Genomic DNA, 18,765 nt, shown 5'->3' on the forward strand with positions numbered 1-18,765 from the left:
AGTTTCTTAGCTAATTAATATTTTTGCATTCTTCTAGAGACATTGTGACAGTCAAGCTCTAAACTGTTATTAAATCTTACTTTAGCCTTTATTGTTGTGGTATCAAGTCTGTGTAACACATAATGCTTAGGGCATTATTGTTGTGCTGCATGCAGGTGTGTTATAATTATGTGACAGTTCAAGTTGTAGTGATACACTTCAGTATAGTACACTCTTCATAGTAGTTTTGCTATTAATAGCTTGTGTTGTGTAGCATATCTGCTGAAATGTTATTATATTATCTCTGCCTCTCGTTGTTATTCCAGAATACACTAGTAGCAGGATTCTGTTATGTTTCTGTGTATTCCTTGGTGTTTCTGAGCTAGACCACCCAGTTTCTGCAATTAGTTGATCTTTATATAAATTTCATGTCATTATAGATCAGGTATTTAAATTGTTTCTATTAAAGGGCAGGTTCCATAATGTAGAATAATAACCCTAAAATTTCTTCAACCATTATTGAGGATAGCTAAATGCAGCTGTGACGCGTTGTGAGCTGTGACATTATCCCATCATCACATCATCACAAATTGATTAGATCAGATAATAGCTTCCATTTTGAGCTATATCACCTATAGGTGCAATCTGACTACACCCAATAAATATATGAGCATGCACACTACTAGACTACTGCATATCCTTGCCACCTCAGCAGAACCGAGGGTTCGAGACTTCGAGTCTTCGAGGGTCTGTCAATGACGACAGGTGACAACAGGTGATATTTATGTAATATATATTACGTAGAGACTTTCACCGAGGTTTCATCGAAGGTTTTGGGTTTTTTGGCCCAGGGCGTTCGGGTTGATTTGTACATGTTTGGCTAGGTCCCCATCAATGGATCATGATCGTTCGTGCCAGGTTGTGACCCTGGGGGGGACCTTACTAAAGCAAGGTGATCGATTTCGACGGCGAATGGAGCCTGCTAACTGCAATCACAGTACAACAACAAGACAAGTCTAAGACGATCCCTACCACATCGTGTACAGTAGAGTTTGGTGACTGGTTTTACGAAACATTGGTTAATTCCCAAATTGCGATACATCTATGGTACACTTGTGGTCAAACAACATTCAAGGGTTCTTCAGCCCGCCCTTCTTGTGCCTGAGGCAGACACAGTCAGTGCCAGTGATGATTTCGGGGTCGAGGGGCACGCACCAGCGGAAATAGATTGCGCTGAAAGGGATGGAGAACCCCGCACTCATAAACGCAGTACACTTGAGCGCAAACTTGGCTGGATGGGAGTCGGCTTGCTTGTGGTTGAATGGGAAGATCTATGTGGCCAATCAGGGTGGTCACATTGGCGAGCGATGGGCAGCCAAGACTGTACCTTGTACTCCCCGCCATGGCCAGAGGCAAAGCGCTTTCCAACCTGCATGATGGGAGAGCGGGCACGGAGTGCAACAAGGAGAGACATAAGAGTGCGGGGTAGTGTGGGGTAAGAAAGGGGACGTGTGAATTGGCATCTCAGTCAGCTGAGTCTTATATATGGGCAACAATTTTTAGTCAAAAGAAGTAAAAAATTAAATGGATGCAAAAGTTGTACAAAAAAAGGTTCGCTATTAGATCTCTAAAGTCTTCGACGACGACGACCTGCGGCTGCGGGAGTTGGAGATACTGACGCGCTGGGTGACAAAGCTTGATTACTCATCAAAGGCGTGGACGAGCTCGAGAAGCTGTCACTGGTCGACGAAGAAACCGAGCCGACTGTTGACGAGGAAGCTGAAGACAGCGGCGGAAGAAACTGTGCGCTGCTGATCGACGACGTCGGCGGAGATTGCACTTGGGCGTTGAATATCGTCGCAGAAGCACCAGCAGCAGAACTCGAAGAAGAAGAAGACGAAACAGAGTCAGCAATAAACTTGAGCGTCACACTCGTTGGCGGCGGCGGCGGCGCAGTGTCACGGCGACGTTCAGCATAGTCATTCGGGTTAGTATCCTGTTAAAAAGAAATTTAGTCAAAAACATATTTGGGCCAAAAGAAAAAGAAAAAAAAACGTACAGCGCCAATTGTAGCAGGATCTTCTCCCCAAACAGGCGTGATTACTCCAGAAGTCTTGTTGTACGCAAAAGTCTGGCTTGTCGTCGAAGTTGCGCCATTGTCGATGCAATCAGCAAGACCAAGAGGCTTCGGGGTTGACGACGATGAAGTCTTCTTTTGGAATGTCGCGCAAAGAGTGCCGTTTGCAGTCGGAACTTGGAGCGCAGTTCGAGTGTTGTCAGAGTTCAGAGACGCAAGATACAGCGAAGTCCACGTGTCCGGCGAGCTGTCAAATCTTCCTTGAGCAAAGTCTGCGAGCAAATGTCCAGTCGTTTGGCCGTTAGAAGTCTGCCAAAACAGGTCAAAAAACAGAAGAAAAAGACAAAAAAACGACGACGCACGATAAGATCAACGTGACCAGGAACTGAACTCTGCGACGGCGACGATGACGAGACGGCTGCGAGCTCAACTTGCGCTTGTCGTTTCTAATAAAAAGGAAAATGGATAAAACGGAAAATAAGGATAAAAAGAGAAAACGCACCACAAAACCGTTCTTAATAGGACGAGGTTCTGGGGCATCGCGGCGGGTGGGCACGACGATGGCTTGGACGCTGAGCGCGGCGAGAACAATAGCGAGGAGTTGTGTGAATTGAGACATTTGTTAGGTGTGTGAAGAGTAGGATAATCGCGTCACCAGGACGTGGTTAGGAAGCAAGATGGGTTTGGCTGTGACGGAACGCGTCCCCTTTTATACCCATCTTGAGATCGGGGTGATTTGCCTTTTTTGGAAGTACACCTTGCTTTCCCTCGGAAACGAGCCTCAAGGCGGGTGCTAGACAGCTAAGAATATACTAGAGGTTCCTTCGAAAGGCCCGACGCCATAAAATTAGTAATTTTGAGTAGCCTATCGATACAAAAAACGAATGTTATTTTTACATACCGTCGTCCGGTCCCCACCTCCCCCATTTGACAAACTGCACCGGCGCCCCATTGTTCCAGCTACCGATCCTCTTGCCCGCCAGAATCGACACAGTGGACGTATGCGTGCCCACAATACCCATCGACATCCGATGGCTCTGAATCGCCGCGTCAATCAAGATTGGATACCAGGCTCCATACATCTTCGCCGTTTCCAGCTCGACGTGGTTGGCCCGTGCCCAACCTTCAGGGCCATACGTCCCCATTGCCTGCCTCCACCAGTTCTCGTCCTCTTCGTCGGACAAAAGCATGGCGTGCTTGACGGTGATCCCCTTGGTCTCGAGTATTTCCCTTTTCATAGCATTAACTCTCCGAGCATATGCAGAAATCGGGGCAAAGCATTCTTCGGTCGGAGCATTTTCGCACCGCCATGCGTCAGCACTACGAACACAAATTAGTATGCAAGAAGAAGAAAGGTCATTAAAACAACATACAAGTCGCCCCGTCTGACGTGGATGGCAATGAATGGCGGAATTGGGGTTCTACTCGAGATGCCAAAGGCATGTCTGAGGTACATGTCCGCCAAGCCCTCGATCTTGGGCGTCCAATGCAAATATTGTCCGACCAGTCTCCAAGAAGCACTCCAGTCCTCCACCATATCATGTGGCTCAAGATCGCAGGCCCAATACATGTTGTCGAAGCAGAGCATATGATCGTCTGGCTGAGGAGACTCTGACGCTGCCATCAAGGATTTGTTGCGCCGAGTGGGGAATCCAAGTGACATGAGGGCCGCGAAACGGGTGTGCAAATTCTCTGGATCTTCCGGAGCATGTTTGATCCAGCTCGGTGCAGTCACATACGAAACATCTGCATTCGCTGAGCGGATTCATGGGGGGAAAGCGAATCATACCCAAGTTTAGCCGATATGGGCTTTCGGTCCAATGGGGTCCTTTGTTCATCGGGCTCACAGACTCCCAAACATTCCAACAACCCAGCGGATCAAGGGTAGTGCTTTTACGATCCTTGATTTGCCACCACTCCAATAAGGGCTGGCTGGTCAACTCGACATATCGTGGAATATCGAAGACCTCTCCAAAGTCAATTCCTGGACCAGTATGCGTTCCCCCTAGATTGACGGCGACGTGTGTTGGTGCAAAATGGGGGAGAACAGGTACTCGTTGCGTTAGTAATCCGAGATAAATGAGATTAATCTTCAAATGGATGAGAGAGAAATCGACAGGAAATGGAAAATCACTGACGAATGTCATAACATCGTTCGCTAGTCAGAATATTAGTATGTTTTCTGGAGAAGGTCAAGGTACTCACTGAAACCGCTACCCGTCCACGATGTAACGTACTGCACCTCTGGTAACAGATTATCTTCCGCCCATGTTAGTCCTCGAAATGATGAAGCAGCCAACCACACACCTTGAAATGATTCAGTCGGAAGCCCTCTCAACAACTGCTTCGGTTTAGGCTTGATCATGACCTCTTTCGTCACCGTTGCTTGAGGCGCCTGGACAGTCCTCGTCTTCGTCTGCACTTCCACAAACGTAGTCGTGACCGTCAAAATCTGCACCGACAGCCCGGCCGGTACATCCTGACCATGCTGTTGTTTCCATTTCTCCTCCTTCATTTGGATTATGGCTGGCCTCTCCCTCGGAGCCGGTGTTTGAGAAACGTAGCCCGACAGTGTTGACACCAGGTAAAATAGATAGGCCACGACTGAAAACGTCACCAATGCCCGTAAAGGTGAAGAGTAGCGGAAAAAGAAGGTGCGGTTGACGAGCAGCATTTTCGTCGGAGGAGACAACAAACCCGTCGCCAAAAGGTGGGGGGATGGAGTAATTTTGACCCTGACCTGTTCCTAAACGCCATCTTATAGATGTGGCTTAGGAGTAGGCATGTCTCGGAAGTACTTCCACTTCCTTGTCTTCCAGTCCAGTGTGCATAGAAGTTGTTCGAAAACCAAGGAAGAAAGTTGGAAGAAAGGAACGGAAACGAAGAGGCATCGGCACATCAGTTCATCAAACCTCAGGTTGCGGCAACTGGTCATTTGGACTGCTAGACATGTTACTTTACTTTAACGAATTCGTACGATATAATAAGCCTGTTTAATGAGGAAACTTGGCTGAGAGGAGAGATAGTGGTAGTAAGTGTGTAGATACAAGAGGAATAGGACGTCGAGGCGTCAATGACTTAGAGTATTCTTTGAGTGGTTGGGCCATGGAGGAAGACGTTATTTGTCGTCAAAGTGGATCCTTGAGTGCTGTGCGAGGTTGTCACGTCGATTGAATGACTTGCCGCATCCTTCGTACGGGCAGATATGTGCTAAGTGCGAAAAAATTAGAGTCCGAGTCGATTGATGCTGCTGACTCTAAGGTCACGACTTACGTTTTTCATGTGTGTGGATGCTTCTGACATGTCTCTTCAAGTGTTCTCCGCGCACAAAGCGTTTTCCACACCCATCGGCTGGGCATATAAAAGGCCGCTCCTGTTGGTCTTCCGATATAGGTACTCGGCGTCCGCGACTTTTCTTCGTCAGGTTGGGCACTGGCACTGGCACGGAGATAGCACCTCTTGCTGTACGGCTGGTAGTTTCGGCGATGGAAGTATAAGAAGTGACGGAGGCGGAGGCGGAGGCAGAAACAGAGCGAGTCGCATACACTGGTTCCGGGCCTTTTATACCGCTCAATGGATTGAGAGGGGGGAAGCGAGCATAGTCTTGCTTGATCCTAGGCAAGGGAGGAAAATACGCAGAGGTCGGGTAACCTTCGGGAGCGTTGTCTGCCTGGCTGGAAGGAGCTAGACGGGAGGGGGGAGGGACTGAAATGGACTCTCTTTCTCCCGATGCAAGCGCTGTCAATGCCTTCAAGGCAGCAGCAGCACTTCCAGTTCGTTTTCCAACCCTCATTCGCTGCGCTCTCGGTCCCAAGATATAGTCATCATCAGGCTCCTGCTTGACACGGCGACGAGCGGTGCGACGAGAGGTAGAACGACGGCCAGGAATGAATTCTTGGTCATCGGTGTCTTCATACTCTTCATCATCTGAGACCTCCGACTCGTAGGACTCGTCGTCTGAAACAGCACTCTCCAAATCTTCTTCGCCGACCGCCCTGCGCTTATCTTTGTCGCTATCACAATGGCGCTTTGAAGGTTGTTCCAGGTCATCTGCCTCCGCTGGACGTTTCAGGCCTCTGGGACTTGACGAATCGCAAACGACAACGGACGCGGAGCTTTTAGAAGCTGGAGGAGAACGAAGGACCATCTTGCGACGACCCTCGGTCGGCTCTGAATGCGAATACAAATCAGAGAGATTGACGAAACGCTCCTCTTCTGGATAGCTCGAACCATGATCTGCCTCGCCGTCCAACTCCAACGAAACCGAACCAGGCTCTACACAGACCGAAGTTCTGGCGGGTAGAATTTGGGGCTGTAGATGAGGCGAGATCGGAATTCGAGGCGATGTATTGACATTGACGCGGAGAAGGGACGATGGTAAAGGGTGACCAAGCGGCGGGAGACCTGGCGCTGGAGAATGCTGATACGACATGGAATTTCTCCGCGATTCAGGAATGACGGGCGACTGGTAAGAAACGGAGCCCCGACGCGATGCTGGGTTGGATAGAGATTGTGAAGAAGATGACCAAGAGCTGCGGCGAGCTTGGTGTAGCGAGTAATCTGCATGTGGACTGTACAATTTCAGTGCATTGCCAGCCAACGGTGACACGGCCGTCAAGGGTGTTGGAGGAGAGGGATCAAGGTTACCCCATGATTGCTGGTGGTGGTCTCCCCCACGTTCAAACATGGACCCAATGGAATGAACACTCCAATCGCTGCTCAGCATTGTCGAATCTCTCTGCATTGATCCATCGAGAACATGATTTGAAGTAGCGAGATAGTGTGCCAGGTCCTGATCTGATTTAGAAAGCGGCTGAGTGTCGGAAAAAGAGCTGGTATTTCCAACGTCGAGGAGGGTGGAGGTGAGAATACTGCCGTTGTCGGGACGAAGGCTGGAAAGCGGCGGAGGAATGGCTAAGCGAGGACGCAGCCCGTCTGAGAGGCTCGGACCCGGGTATGGATGGTGACTCGGTGCCTCGCAAAGAAGCGAATCACGAAGAGACGAAACCTGGTGCAAAAGAGGACTCTGCATTGTCACGGGTTTGAAGCAACCGTTTCAAAACACGTCGAGTAATGGGTCCACCCGCCGAGTACCTCGCAAGGCTCAGTCTCGTGGTGAAGGGCGTTGGGAGAGCCCAAAGGAAAGACGCTGATTCTGGATCAAGAGACAAGCTAGATGAAGGGTGCGGAAGAAAGAGTGGTCACAGCGCCATCAGAGAATGAAATTCGAAACGGACTTTCCTCTTACGCTCCATTTTTATCAATCTTGGCTCTCTTCTTCATAAATCATTTGACGTGGTTGTGAACGAAGTCAACTCGCATTGTCTTGCAATAAACACGTTAATTCAACAAGGACTCAGAGCTCAGTTGAACTTGTAAGTAAGAACTTGTTCCACCAAACTGATTCGAATCCTCATGCCAAGCGTTTCCTTTATTCGACTCCAAAACTAACGTTCAACAAGATTTCGACACGGTTCGACTTTGTGAATGATGCCGTCTCAAATCACCGATGGTATCTCCACATCATCGCCATCCTATACATGCCAGTTTGCCCCAAACGTCCACTCCTTCTGAAAACTGGATCCGCTCAGGGCTTGGAAATCAAATTCTTGGGCCTGCTTCAGCTGCTTGTTGAAGGTGGTCCAGGTGCTCTTGGGTACGGAGAACATCTCACTGTTAATGATCGTTGCCCGTACAAGCATTGAAATGGATTGGGTGCCTTCATGACTGCGCCGCGATTCCAACATTTTGATTATGTCACCATACACAGTGGCGATTCCGTCGTGGTGCAACTCGTTGAAGTGAATACCACGCAACTGTTTGCCAAGGGTCTCGTCGGGAGCCTCAGGGTGGAACGTTAAACCTGACAAAAGATTGCGGAAAGCATTTTCAGAAAGGACATTTGTTAAGGTGATTTTGAGCTCTCGGAGGGACGTTATATGCCTCAGCATGTCCGGCACCGCAAGGGATGCAAATTCTCCAGAGAAATGAAGATCTTCGAGTATCCCATGACAAGAACGTATCGACCGAGACTGACTGATCATCCGTCCGGAAGCATACGAGTAGGGCTGCAGGCTAATTTTTCTCAGGTTGGGTGTTTCAATGCAATCGAGAATGTCGAGGTGGGTGATATATAGACGAGCCAAAGCAGGGAGGCATATGACAGATGATTGAGAAATAGTCCCCGCCCGCCAATTGACTGGCCATGAGGTATAAGCATCGGTCGAGGGCAGCAAGATACGGGCTTCTACCAGCTGCGCGCCAGTTTGAGCAAGAAGCACAGCATGTACCGGCCAAGAGCAGACCATATCATAACGTGTCAACTGATGGACAGGCAAAAATGGTACATTGCCCATTCCTAGAGCGAATGGCGAGCAATCACCTTCAACCCCAGCATCTATCAAGGCTGGAGAGTTTCGCAAGAAAGTCAGGGAACTTAGAGAAGCAACAGTATGAGCATCTTCTGGAGCACACAGTAACCACAATCGCTTGAGAGAGCCCAGCCGACCGCGCAGCTGCTCTAAGGTGGCAAGAGCTCTGGGTCGAATGCCCAAGTACACTTCTTGCCATTGTTCGGCCCGCAAAACTAAAGCTGCGAGAAGCTCTCCCTGGTAATGGATTTCGCCTTCCTCCCAGTAAGCCAATTGCATTCCAGTGAAAGCAATCATGAGTGGTGTCGTCTTTCCCACCCTCTCGAGTTGTGTTTGCAGCATTTGAAGAGGATAAACAGCGGAAACGGAAAGTCGAGGATGGGGAATGGGATAGCAAGTAATTCGGTTCCACAATGTTGGTGTTCCCAGCGCAACAGCCCGCCATGAGCGTGAGACATGACTGAAAACCCATGGTGCATCAAGTACACTCCAACGAGTTCGTGTCGTATTGATGCTCCATGAGCTTTCACGGAACTTTGAATCAAGTGAGAAATGGAAGATGCTAGCTAGAACCTCCATCGGGACGCGTCGCAACGGTGAAAGTACCATTTTCTGGATTTCCCGCCGAGCCTCCAGTGCAGCACGTCTGTTTTGAAGCTCTGTAAGTCGATCAAGAAAGTAAGCGCTATAGGAGTCGATCTGCGAGAGTAGAACATCCGTTTCTGCCGACGATGCTTGAAGTAGTGGCAAAACTACGTCCCCCGGAGGCTCGTTGGACGACAAAAATTGCATAAACTGATCCTCCTCCGCCGGTTCTGGCAGTTGAAAAGGTCGTCCTAGGGTGGGGACGCCACATTTTAGGCAAGATTCCATCCCAAAAACAACAATCGTCAAGATGATGAAGGAGAAAAACAGCTCGTGTCAAAAGTGCTGCACGTGAGAACATGATGAGAACAGTTTGATCTGATCACGATTCGCGATCAGGTTTGCATCGAAAATTGATCGAAAAGGTTCTTTGAACGTGAGCTTCAAGTATGCATATGTAATGCATATAGCCGCTTGAGTGTAGTACTCCTTGAGTCTGAATGCATTATACTCTGAATCGTATAATATAATGCTAAGGAATATTCCAGCCTGAGTACGCAAGAGATAAGTACTTAGAACATTCAGAGAACATGTCATGCCAGCAGTGGATCTCTGCAGTCGGCAGTCAGTCCATGTCAGTGTCTTGTCGCCGTAAGGACTGATTATGGAGGAATAAGTACATCGAGTTCAATCAAACAGGTGGAATTTGCTTATCTAATCTTATCTAGCGTGGCCGCGGCCATCACCCCAAAGGTTCGAAATAAACACATGCATCCAAGTGCCCCAAAAACCGCACGATGTCTAGATAAGCACTCAAGCCACTTGAGTTCAAGTGTAAAGATTGGCAAGGTATCGAGAAAGAACGAGTGTGTATCTAGTAGTGTGGATGGTGAGTACAGTGCTGGTCAGTGAGCTGTGAACCAAAGGCTCAAAGAGATGCGAAGAGTGAAAAGAAAAATAACCCCACAAATTTATCCATCATTCATCCTTTTCGTTGTTGTTGTTATGTCCTCCTCCATTCGGTTTCTCCCCCAGACTCATGGCAGCCAGCCCAGATGCGCCAGGACTTGATGCTCCATCCGTCAAGACATAACCGGGACTACTAGTCGCCCCACTTCCGAATCTTGACGAAGGAGTTCCTGTGCCAGGACTATCACGCACGCTAGACCACCTCTCTCTTGGTATTTGCGACTGTTCAGAGGTGAGATTTGCATTCGGGCCCGGCAATGCGATTCCATCCATGCCACGCCGGATGCCAACGGTGCGAAGTCGGTCGACCCATCTACAACAGCATGTTAGCCACCACCACAACAACCGTAAAGATGGTAAAACATACACGTCAGCCCTGTCCAGGCTTTCCCCAACAACCGCGGTTACTCCTCTCATCATGTCAAGACTCTCGGTGGCAAGAGTTAACACTCTCTGTGCTGCTCCGATGGCTCGACCCGTTTCGACTGATCCAGCACTGGCCAAAGACCCACGTCGAGAATGGCTAGGATACGGCGCGTGTGTAGTGTGCGATAGACCTCGCAGGTGAACATGAGGACTCCCTGGTTGCGAAGCAATTGGACTGCTTGGATGCGATTCCGTGGCCGTAGAACCCCGTTCCCGTCTGGCAGTTCTTCTTCTGGAGGTGGTAGTTGAGGAAGCCGAAGTCGACCCACTAGTGCTCGCATTGGGCTCTCCTTCAGACGCGCCCATTCCCTCCCCGAATTTCTTCGGCAAATCCAAGATAAAGCCTCTCACCCGGCTGCGGGCTGGCTCCGGCAATGCGCTACCAGCATACTTAGAAACAACCCCGACCACCTGTCTGATTGTCTGCACAATATCACTGCGGAGATGTGCGAGAGTTTTGAGATGATCTGGCGTTAATTCTGGTGGATCTGTGACGTTGGCACTGGGCGTAGTGGTGGACGATGGTGTTAGGGGGGAAGGTTGCAGAGATGCAATGAAGTCACGTAGAATGAGTATTTGTGCGTCGATGTGTTGCGTTGCATACTGTGGATCTGATAAGTCTTGTTCGTTGGTGTCATGAAGACGAACCTGCAACCACTGTAAACAATACTTGAGCCTCCTCATACTCTCATCGCTCAATGCGGCACTCAAACCTCCTGCTTCTAACAGCAACGCTTGCCATCTACTTCGTTGTGCCACTTGTCGTTCTTCGGCCCCTAGTATCAGTGTTAAACGTCTGAGTAAAAGAGAGGAAGAAGGTCATACTTTCAGTATCACTTATTCTTCTCTTGCCACTTTCAGGCGGCGGCGGCGGGGGAGGTGAGATAAATGGAGAGTTTGCTTTCATGGTTCAAAGAAATCCAGCCTCCTCAAGAAGATCGCACGATACCTTTTAGCCAAGTTGGGACCCTTCCTTCATCTCTCTGCTCTCTCTTGCCTACGCTCGTACTCCCACTAGCCTCCTCAGCTTCTGGTTCGTAATCTGCAGGAGGATTATGCATGCCCCGATCGTCAAAGGTAGAATATGGTGGGGTTGACGTTGACGTTGTCTGTGGGTTTGAGGGGGGTTGTAGTCGCGGGAACACGACGATAGCGGTCGAGCATTCCTCATTCACGTGTCAATTCCCTCCAAGGAAAAACATCGCTTACAAAGCAATTGGTAAGCGATCGCGGAGTCTGCAGTGCCTACGGGGACTTCTTGATTGCCGGACCTGTTGTAAATCATACCCGACAAAAGTTTTGAGACTACATGTTTGTGAACCCTTGAGAGACTCGGAAACAGTGCAGAACAATGACTAGACACCTAATATATTCCCTGATTCACTGGCTAAGGAATTGGTAAGGGTTTGATTGTAAAGGTGTCCAAGAAAGTGAAACATTATGGCAAAGAAGGCCCAGCATAGGTCTCAGGGCTATTTATATACTATTGAGTATATGCACACCAATATCAAGAGTTAGAAGAGTACTTTTGACTGCATATGTGGCCTGTTGAGCTGAAGACAATACACAGCCTGATAGTGGACTGTAACCAGTCCACTTTCCACTTCCTTAAATCTTCTGAGTGCATCTGAGGCATGTCTGGCCTTGTTACGGATAAGACCCAGCCTGTCTGCTCTGACAGGCCACTTAGGTCCTGCAACATATAGCATGTGATAATGGGGAACAGGCACTTCAGTAGGGAGGAATACACACATAGGAAACATCATCAAACATGTGATTGAGAACAGTGTGTCGAGCCATTGCCAAGCCCAACTCATGACACAAGGGGACTGGGGAGTGGTGCCAGGAGGTTAGGAGTAGCATCTAGCCCATAAGGGATATACTAGGAATCCGCCGTCAGCGGGGTAGCTTGTGCAGTGTTAATTCCATCCTGTAGTTTAGCATCAAAATTTATCCGCGGACCGCGGATGACAAACCAATGCACATGAATATCATGTAACCATACCTCCTTGTCAGTCATTTAAATTTGCGAATGATGATTCCAGTAGCTAAAAATGGGCATCATTTGAAAGAGAATACCTAGAGCTATCAGAATATCTAAACTTCCAAGGCATACCATGAGAACTGGTCAAGCTTGAAGCCAAATAAAATTCACCCCCTGAATGTCTCAGTGCAAGTAAACTCCACACAAATTTAGCCCTATACCGCCTTTTCTCACGTGATTGACAATGATCTTCTCTGAAGCCAAGGACAGGGACAAAGGAAGGATTAGGAGAGACCAAGAGTCAATGACCCCTCAGCGGGCCTGTGTATATAAGGTGTGATGGTGTTAAGTGCCGTGTCGACCAAAGGGACGGAGACGGAGACGGAGACGGAGTCGAAGTCGGAGACGGAATCGAAGTCGTAGAGCACTTGGGGCGGAACACCACAGAAGGATGATTGGGTGACCGGGGCTTCCAGTTGACCAAGACAAGACAAGAGGAGAAGAGCGGAGTCGAGACGACGCTGGGAGATAGAGACCAGCAACGTTAATTTACAAACTGAAGTACGTGATAATACATCAAAGTATTTATAGTACGAGAAGTAACGGAAACGGAATAAGGTATAACAAAGTAAGTAACAAGATTAGAACAAGGTCAAGTAAAGTAGAAGAGGAGTTGCATACGAGGAACAAGGCATAGATGATTGCATAGATCATAAGTCGGAGTAATTGGAAACGCTCAGTAAATCTTCATTGCGTAAAAACCAAATACCGGAGACGGATATCGGAGACGGATGCCGGAGTCGGCACGGATATAACAGTATCCCCCTCTTGCGTTTCTTGCCCACAAGAAACAGGAGCAATAGTCGTAGAGGTAGGAGTCGGAATCAGAGAGAGTCGGAGTCAGAGTTGGACTTGTGAAAATTTTGAGTCGAAAGCCGGAAAGGCCGAGATCACCGAGGAAGCCGGTGAGAACGTGATAATAGCAAGGAGGACGAAAAAGGAAAGGGGTGACAAGAAGCACGTCACCGATTGACATCAATCTTTTCATCTTTACCCACACCCACCATGTCGCCAAAACGCCACTCCAAGAAGAACCCCAAGAACTTGTTCGAGTCCGAGGTGGAGCGCGTAGACGAACTGTCGGAGACGGAAAAGGTCGATGAGTGGGTTGAGGGACGAGATCGTGACCCCTTGGCTGACGCGTTACCGTCGGGTAGTAACCGACGCGTAGACATGCGGAGGGAGTTGGAGGAGCTGGAGCGCAGGGCGCAAGAGTTGCCGCGCGCGACTGGCGGAAACGGCTCCGCGAGCACCGTCACCGGGTGGTCGGTCGGAGTCGTACGACCCTGACGACCCGATCGACAACGAGCCGATCAACGAGGAGGAGTCGGAGCACGGGTCCGCAGTGGCACCCATGGTGTGGACACCAGCTGATCACGATGCGCTGCTAGCGATGGCAGCAGAACAACAGCGGCGTCGCGAAATCGACCAGCAGGCGGCTCTGAACCAACGCCAGAGAGCCGAGGCCGAGGACAAGAAAAGAGAGGCCGAGAAAGCCGAAGACAAGAAACGACGGCGCCAAGCCCAAGCCGAAAAGGCCAGAGAGCGGGTCAACGCACGCCGTGAGCGCGGACTCGCGCCGCTGACGCGTGCCGAGGAAGCCGAGGCGAATGCCCGAGTCGGTCGCCGAGTCACGAGGCGCGATCGGTCGCCCGTGGAGCCCGATTCGGCTGATGTCGCCGAGAAGGTGGCGGATAAACCCGAAGCCGCCGAGAACGCCGACAAGGCCCAGACCGATAGGTCAGGTGCAGAAGACGTCGGGGACGAAAGTAAGTGCGGAATTTGACTTTAGAATATGAACCTGACCCGTTTTGGCAGAGAAATGCGCCAAGTGTGTCAAGCTGGGCAAGGAGTGCGTTTGGAGCGAACCTAAGCCCAATACGACTTGGCACGGGAGGGTTGTCTTGCGACAATTGCCGCAAGCTCAAGGTCCGCTGCGAGGACGGAAACCCCCCGCTGCGATTCCGCAAAGACGAGAAGGAGGCTGGGATGGTCAAGGAGAAGGGGAAGAAGAAGAAGGTTGCGGGGCCACGGATTGTGGTGCCCAGGGTGGTTGAGAGGAAGGCTTCTGCGGAGTCGCCCGCGGAGACGCCAGCGGAAACGCCAGGTCCAACCCCAGCAACGGGGATCTCCGCCATGATGGCCAATCTGCTGATGCGTCAGCGGACTGATCACCGGCAGCTCAACCGCGTGATCATGGGACTGCAAAACCTTGGCCGCGAGTTGCGCTTCAACGTCGGGCGCGATCAACTCGTCGACCACACCCGAGCAACTGGACGAGCGTCTACAGGGAATCGACAAGACCCTGCAACACTGGGACGTCTTCATCCAACGAGAAGGCCAGAAATGTCGGGATGCGGATGAGTCGGAGTCGGAGGATGCTGAGGGCGAGCCGTACGAGGAAGAGCAGGAAGAGCAGGAAGAGGTCGAAGAAGATGATGCGATGGATGTGGACGAGGAGCCCCCGAGGGTTGACAAAGGGAAGGGAAGAGCCGAGTAGCGGAGACGGAGACGCCTCGGAGACGGAAACGACAACGACGAAGATTAGAGTCGTAATGTAAAATAGAATAATAATTTTCCTTATCTCGTAAATCCGGTGTGACATTAATCCAGTTTGGGTTTGTTGGGGTATTGACGATGGAAGGATTCGATGTATTCTTCAGCTTCCAAGTCAGGTGCACCAACCCAAGTGAATTGTTCATCAGTGTTTTTCGTAACCAAGCCATTCGACCAGATAGCGGAGTCGAGCCGGACCCTTGAAACGGCGATCAATCTTGGAGTCAACAATCTGTTTGATTTCGAAGTGTTCTTCTCCATCGACTTCAATTGCCGCAGGTGGTGGCTCTTCGCGACCAGGGAACTTGTTGGGTGTGTGGATTTCGATTTGGGAAACATGAAAGACAGGATGAACTTGAGAAAGGGATTTCGGGAGACGGACTTGATAGGACGCAGCACTGGGCTTTCCGATGATCTCGAAGGGACCAAAATGCGTTTCCGAGAACTTCGGAGTCGGACGCTTGGTCTTGATGTACTTGGTCGAGATAAAGACTTCATCACCAATAGACGGAGACGGATCCGGGAATGCGTTTCCGGTCCGCAGTCTCTTTGTATTGCTCCTGAGCGTACTTGATCTGTTCCTTGAGGAACTCGTGCAGCTCTTGGAGATCGACGACGTAGTCCTTAGCATAAACATTAGCCACATCACGCTCTGGATGAATCGTAATAGAGGGATCGTAGCCTTTGTTCGCGAAGAAGGGTGATATGCCAGTAGAAGCGTTAGGAGCATTATTGAGTGCGAACTCTGCGATCGGCAGTAACTCGTGCCAATCATCCTGTTGGTAAGAACAATAGATGCGAATATATTGCTCAACAGTTTGGTTCATGCGCTCCGTTTGCCCATCAGCTGAAGGATGATAACCCGAAGTGTAATGGAGTTCCATGTTGAGTAGTTCTCCAAGGGAACGGAAGAAAGAGGACACGAATTCCTTTCCGCGGTCAGAAGTGACGTGGGAAGGGACTCCGTGTTTTGAGAAGACGTGAATGAGGAAAAGTCGAGCGAGCTCCGGAGACGAAATGTGAGTGTCGCACGGAATCAAAATGACCTGTTTGGAGGCACGATCAACGATGACTAGAATGGTATCGAATTCACCGGATGTGGGGAGCTGCTCAATGAAGTCCATAGAGATAGAATCCCAGGGACGGAGAGGAACGGGGAGAGGCTTTAGCAGACCATAAGGTCGATGCCTTGGCTTCTTGTTGCGCTTGCACGTGATACAAGATGCACAGTAGTCCTTGACGAAGGTTCTGAGTTCTGGCCAGGTGTATTCGCGTCGGACAAGAGCGAGAATACGATTTTGGCCAAAGTGACCGGAGAGGATATGGTCGTGATGGTGTCGGAGTACAGTAAGTCGCAACTCCGGAGACGCACCGGAGACGAGTGGTACCCAGATTCGATCGTCATAGCGTAAGAGACCAGTGTCATCGAGTTTCCAGCGCGATGAGTTGCCAGATTTCGGCGGAAAGGCCGGAGACGGCAGCGGGATCGTCATTGATGTGAGCGCGGATGTCGTCGTGAAGCTTCTTGACATCCAGAATGACGGAGGCGCGAAGCACAGGTTCTTCAAGGAAGGTAGCGCGGAGAGAGGCGTTGAGTTGTTCAGACGTGAAAATAGGGCGAAAATTTTGCGGATTCAATTTTCCATAGGACTTATCCCCCTCTTTTGGGTAGACGTCCCATCGTCTAGTTAACGCATCAGGCTTACCCCCAAGTTTACCTGGGCGGAATCGGATTGTCATGTTGAAACGACAAAGATACTCGGACCAGCGGACCTGGCGCCGAGTTAGAACCTTGGTAGTAGAGAAATACTCAAGGTTCTTGTGATCAGTGACCACATCGACCGGAATCGGGCGCCTTCAAGATATTGACGCCAGTGAGTAAACGCATCGAAGATAGCGAGTAATTCCTTATCGTGTGTGTCATAGTTGAGCTCTGATGGCCCCAGAGAGCGACTCCGGAAAGCCACAGGATGGATTTCACCATCATCGCCGGAGACGGAAAGGATAGCGGCGATAGCATAGTCGGAGGCGTCCGTTTCTAGGGTGATTTGGCGGTCTGGGACCCAGTGATGAAGGATCGGAGCCTCGACAAAGGCCTTCTTGAGGTAATCGAAAGCCTCTTGACACTCAGTGGACCAGTTCCAGCGGACGTTGGCACGAGTGAGACGAGTGAGCGGAATCGTGATGTCGGAGTAGTTGAAGATAAAACGTCGATAGAAGTTACAGAAACCGAGGAAGGATTGAATATCCTTAACTTTCCTAGGCGTAGGCCAGTCCGTGATCGCGGAGACCTTCTCCGGAGACATGCGAAAGCCGTCAGGGGAGAGAATGTAGCCCAGATACTCGGTAGTCGTGACGCCAAATTCGCACTTTGGCAACTTACAGTAGAGTCCGGCCGCGGAGACGCCGTAGGACTTCCCGAACATGCTCGACATGCTTCGACTTGTCGTCTGAATAGACTAGGATGTCGTCAAGATAGACGATAACTGTAACATCCAGTAAGTCGGCGAAAAGACTATTGAGAAATCTTTGAAACGCAGCAGGAGCATTGGTAAGCCCTTCAGGTACAACCCTGAACTCGTAAGAGCCGTAGCAAGTGCGGAATGCCGTTTTTGGTTCGTCTCCGGGTGCGATACGGAGAAGATGATAGGCGTGGCGCAGATCGAGTTTTGTATAGATACGTGCCTTTCCGGGGCGTCAAGCAAGTCCGAGATCAGCGGAAGCGGGTAGCGGTCCTTCTTCGTGATGCGATTGAGTCCGCGATAGTCAACACAAAGACGAAGGCTGCCATCTTTCTTCTTAGCGAAGAGAGAATAGGCGCGCCATGACTAGAGCGCGAAGGATAAATGAACCCGGAGCGGAGATTCGTCGATGAACTTGCGGAGAGCTTCCAGCTCGTTCTGAGACAGAGAATAGACGTGTCCGATGGGTGGTTCTTCACCATCAACGGTTTCGATCTTGAGATCAAATTCGCGATGGGGCGGAAGGTTGAAGGCTTCCGTTTCCGAGAACACATCGGCATAGTCTTGATACTCGGGTGGGAGACGATTAACCTCAGGCTCGGCTTGAGCTGCTCGAGCAAAGGCTTCGTCAGAAGGGACTGCACGAAGAGTGTACTGATACGTATCTTTATCCGCAATAACACAGCGATAAGCCGCAGCAGAAACACAAGAGATTTGGGGCGCGACAAGAGGAGTCTTGCGCGTGAGAGTTATGGCCGGAGACGGAGTGTCAACCGGAGACGGATTGTCCAATACAGGACCAAGATTTGTTGGCGAAGGGGGCGATATAGGAGCAACCGGAGAGGGCGGAATCGATTCCGATTCCGGAGTGTCCTCGCTCGTAGAGGAGCTGACCGCAACAGGAGCAGGCGTGATAGTAGCCAGTTTTGTCGACAAAGACTCCCTAGACGTGTTGGAACGGAAAGAGACGGTGGCTTCAGACCAGTTAATCAACGGATTAAAGCGGTTGAGCCAACTATATCCAAGAACCATTTCGCAAGGAGAGTCCAGATGGGTAACATAGAATTCCACAAGGTGGACTTCGCCAGACGGAAAGCGGATGAGAAGACGGATTTGTTGGTTGATGGTTGATGAGGAGCCGTCGAGGTACCGTAGCTTGACAGGCGAAACAGCATAGGGCAAAAGATTCTTCATTTTACAGATAGAGGCAGATATAAAACAATGAGATGATCCAGAGTCGATAAGAGTCCTCAAGCGGGAGTTGAATCCCGCCGCTATGCGTTATACGACGGAAAG

At 50.1% G+C, this 18,765-nt stretch overlaps 4 protein-coding genes across 4 annotated transcripts; all 4 read right to left on the bottom strand.

The window, feature by feature from the left end:
* Positions 1–1,606: 1,606 nt before the first annotated feature.
* MIND_00307200 (uncharacterized protein) lies at positions 1,607–2,675 on the bottom strand (the record flags this gene model as incomplete). The annotated part of the gene is made up of 4 exons (XM_037359930.1): positions 1,607–1,975; positions 2,039–2,365; positions 2,419–2,502; positions 2,559–2,675. The coding sequence occupies 4 exons, from the start codon at positions 2,673–2,675 to the stop codon at positions 1,607–1,609; spliced, it is 897 nt and encodes a 298-aa protein (XP_037222815.1).
* Positions 2,676–2,949: 274 nt separating this feature from the next.
* Positions 2,950–4,730, bottom strand: MIND_00307300 (uncharacterized protein; the record flags this gene model as incomplete). The annotated part of the gene is made up of 5 exons (XM_037359931.1): positions 2,950–3,376; positions 3,430–3,802; positions 3,846–4,214; positions 4,262–4,315; positions 4,364–4,730. 5 exons carry the CDS (start codon positions 4,728–4,730, stop codon positions 2,950–2,952), a joined length of 1,590 nt encoding a protein of 529 aa, XP_037222816.1.
* Positions 4,731–5,174: 444 nt separating this feature from the next.
* Positions 5,175–7,088, bottom strand: MIND_00307400 (uncharacterized protein; the record flags this gene model as incomplete). The annotated part of the gene is made up of 2 exons (XM_037359932.1): positions 5,175–5,266; positions 5,330–7,088. The coding sequence occupies 2 exons, from the start codon at positions 7,086–7,088 to the stop codon at positions 5,175–5,177; spliced, it is 1,851 nt and encodes a 616-aa protein (XP_037222817.1).
* Positions 7,089–9,990: 2,902 nt separating this feature from the next.
* MIND_00307500 (uncharacterized protein) lies at positions 9,991–11,567 on the bottom strand (the record flags this gene model as incomplete). The annotated part of the gene is made up of 5 exons (XM_037359933.1): positions 11,357–11,567; positions 11,233–11,307; positions 11,056–11,183; positions 10,349–11,010; positions 9,991–10,294 (listed from the first exon to the last, which is right to left on the bottom strand). The coding sequence occupies exons 1-5, from the start codon at positions 11,466–11,468 to the stop codon at positions 9,991–9,993; spliced, it is 1,281 nt and encodes a 426-aa protein (XP_037222818.1). The 5' UTR covers positions 11,469–11,567.
* Between the last annotated feature and the right edge of the window lie 7,198 nt (positions 11,568–18,765).

The sequence above is a fragment of the Mycena indigotica genome, assembly GCF_014461135.1.
Source record: "Mycena indigotica strain 171206Taipei chromosome Unknown Mind.scaff0003, whole genome shotgun sequence".
In the NCBI taxonomy this organism is placed as follows: Eukaryota; Fungi; Basidiomycota; class Agaricomycetes; order Agaricales; family Mycenaceae; genus Mycena; species Mycena indigotica.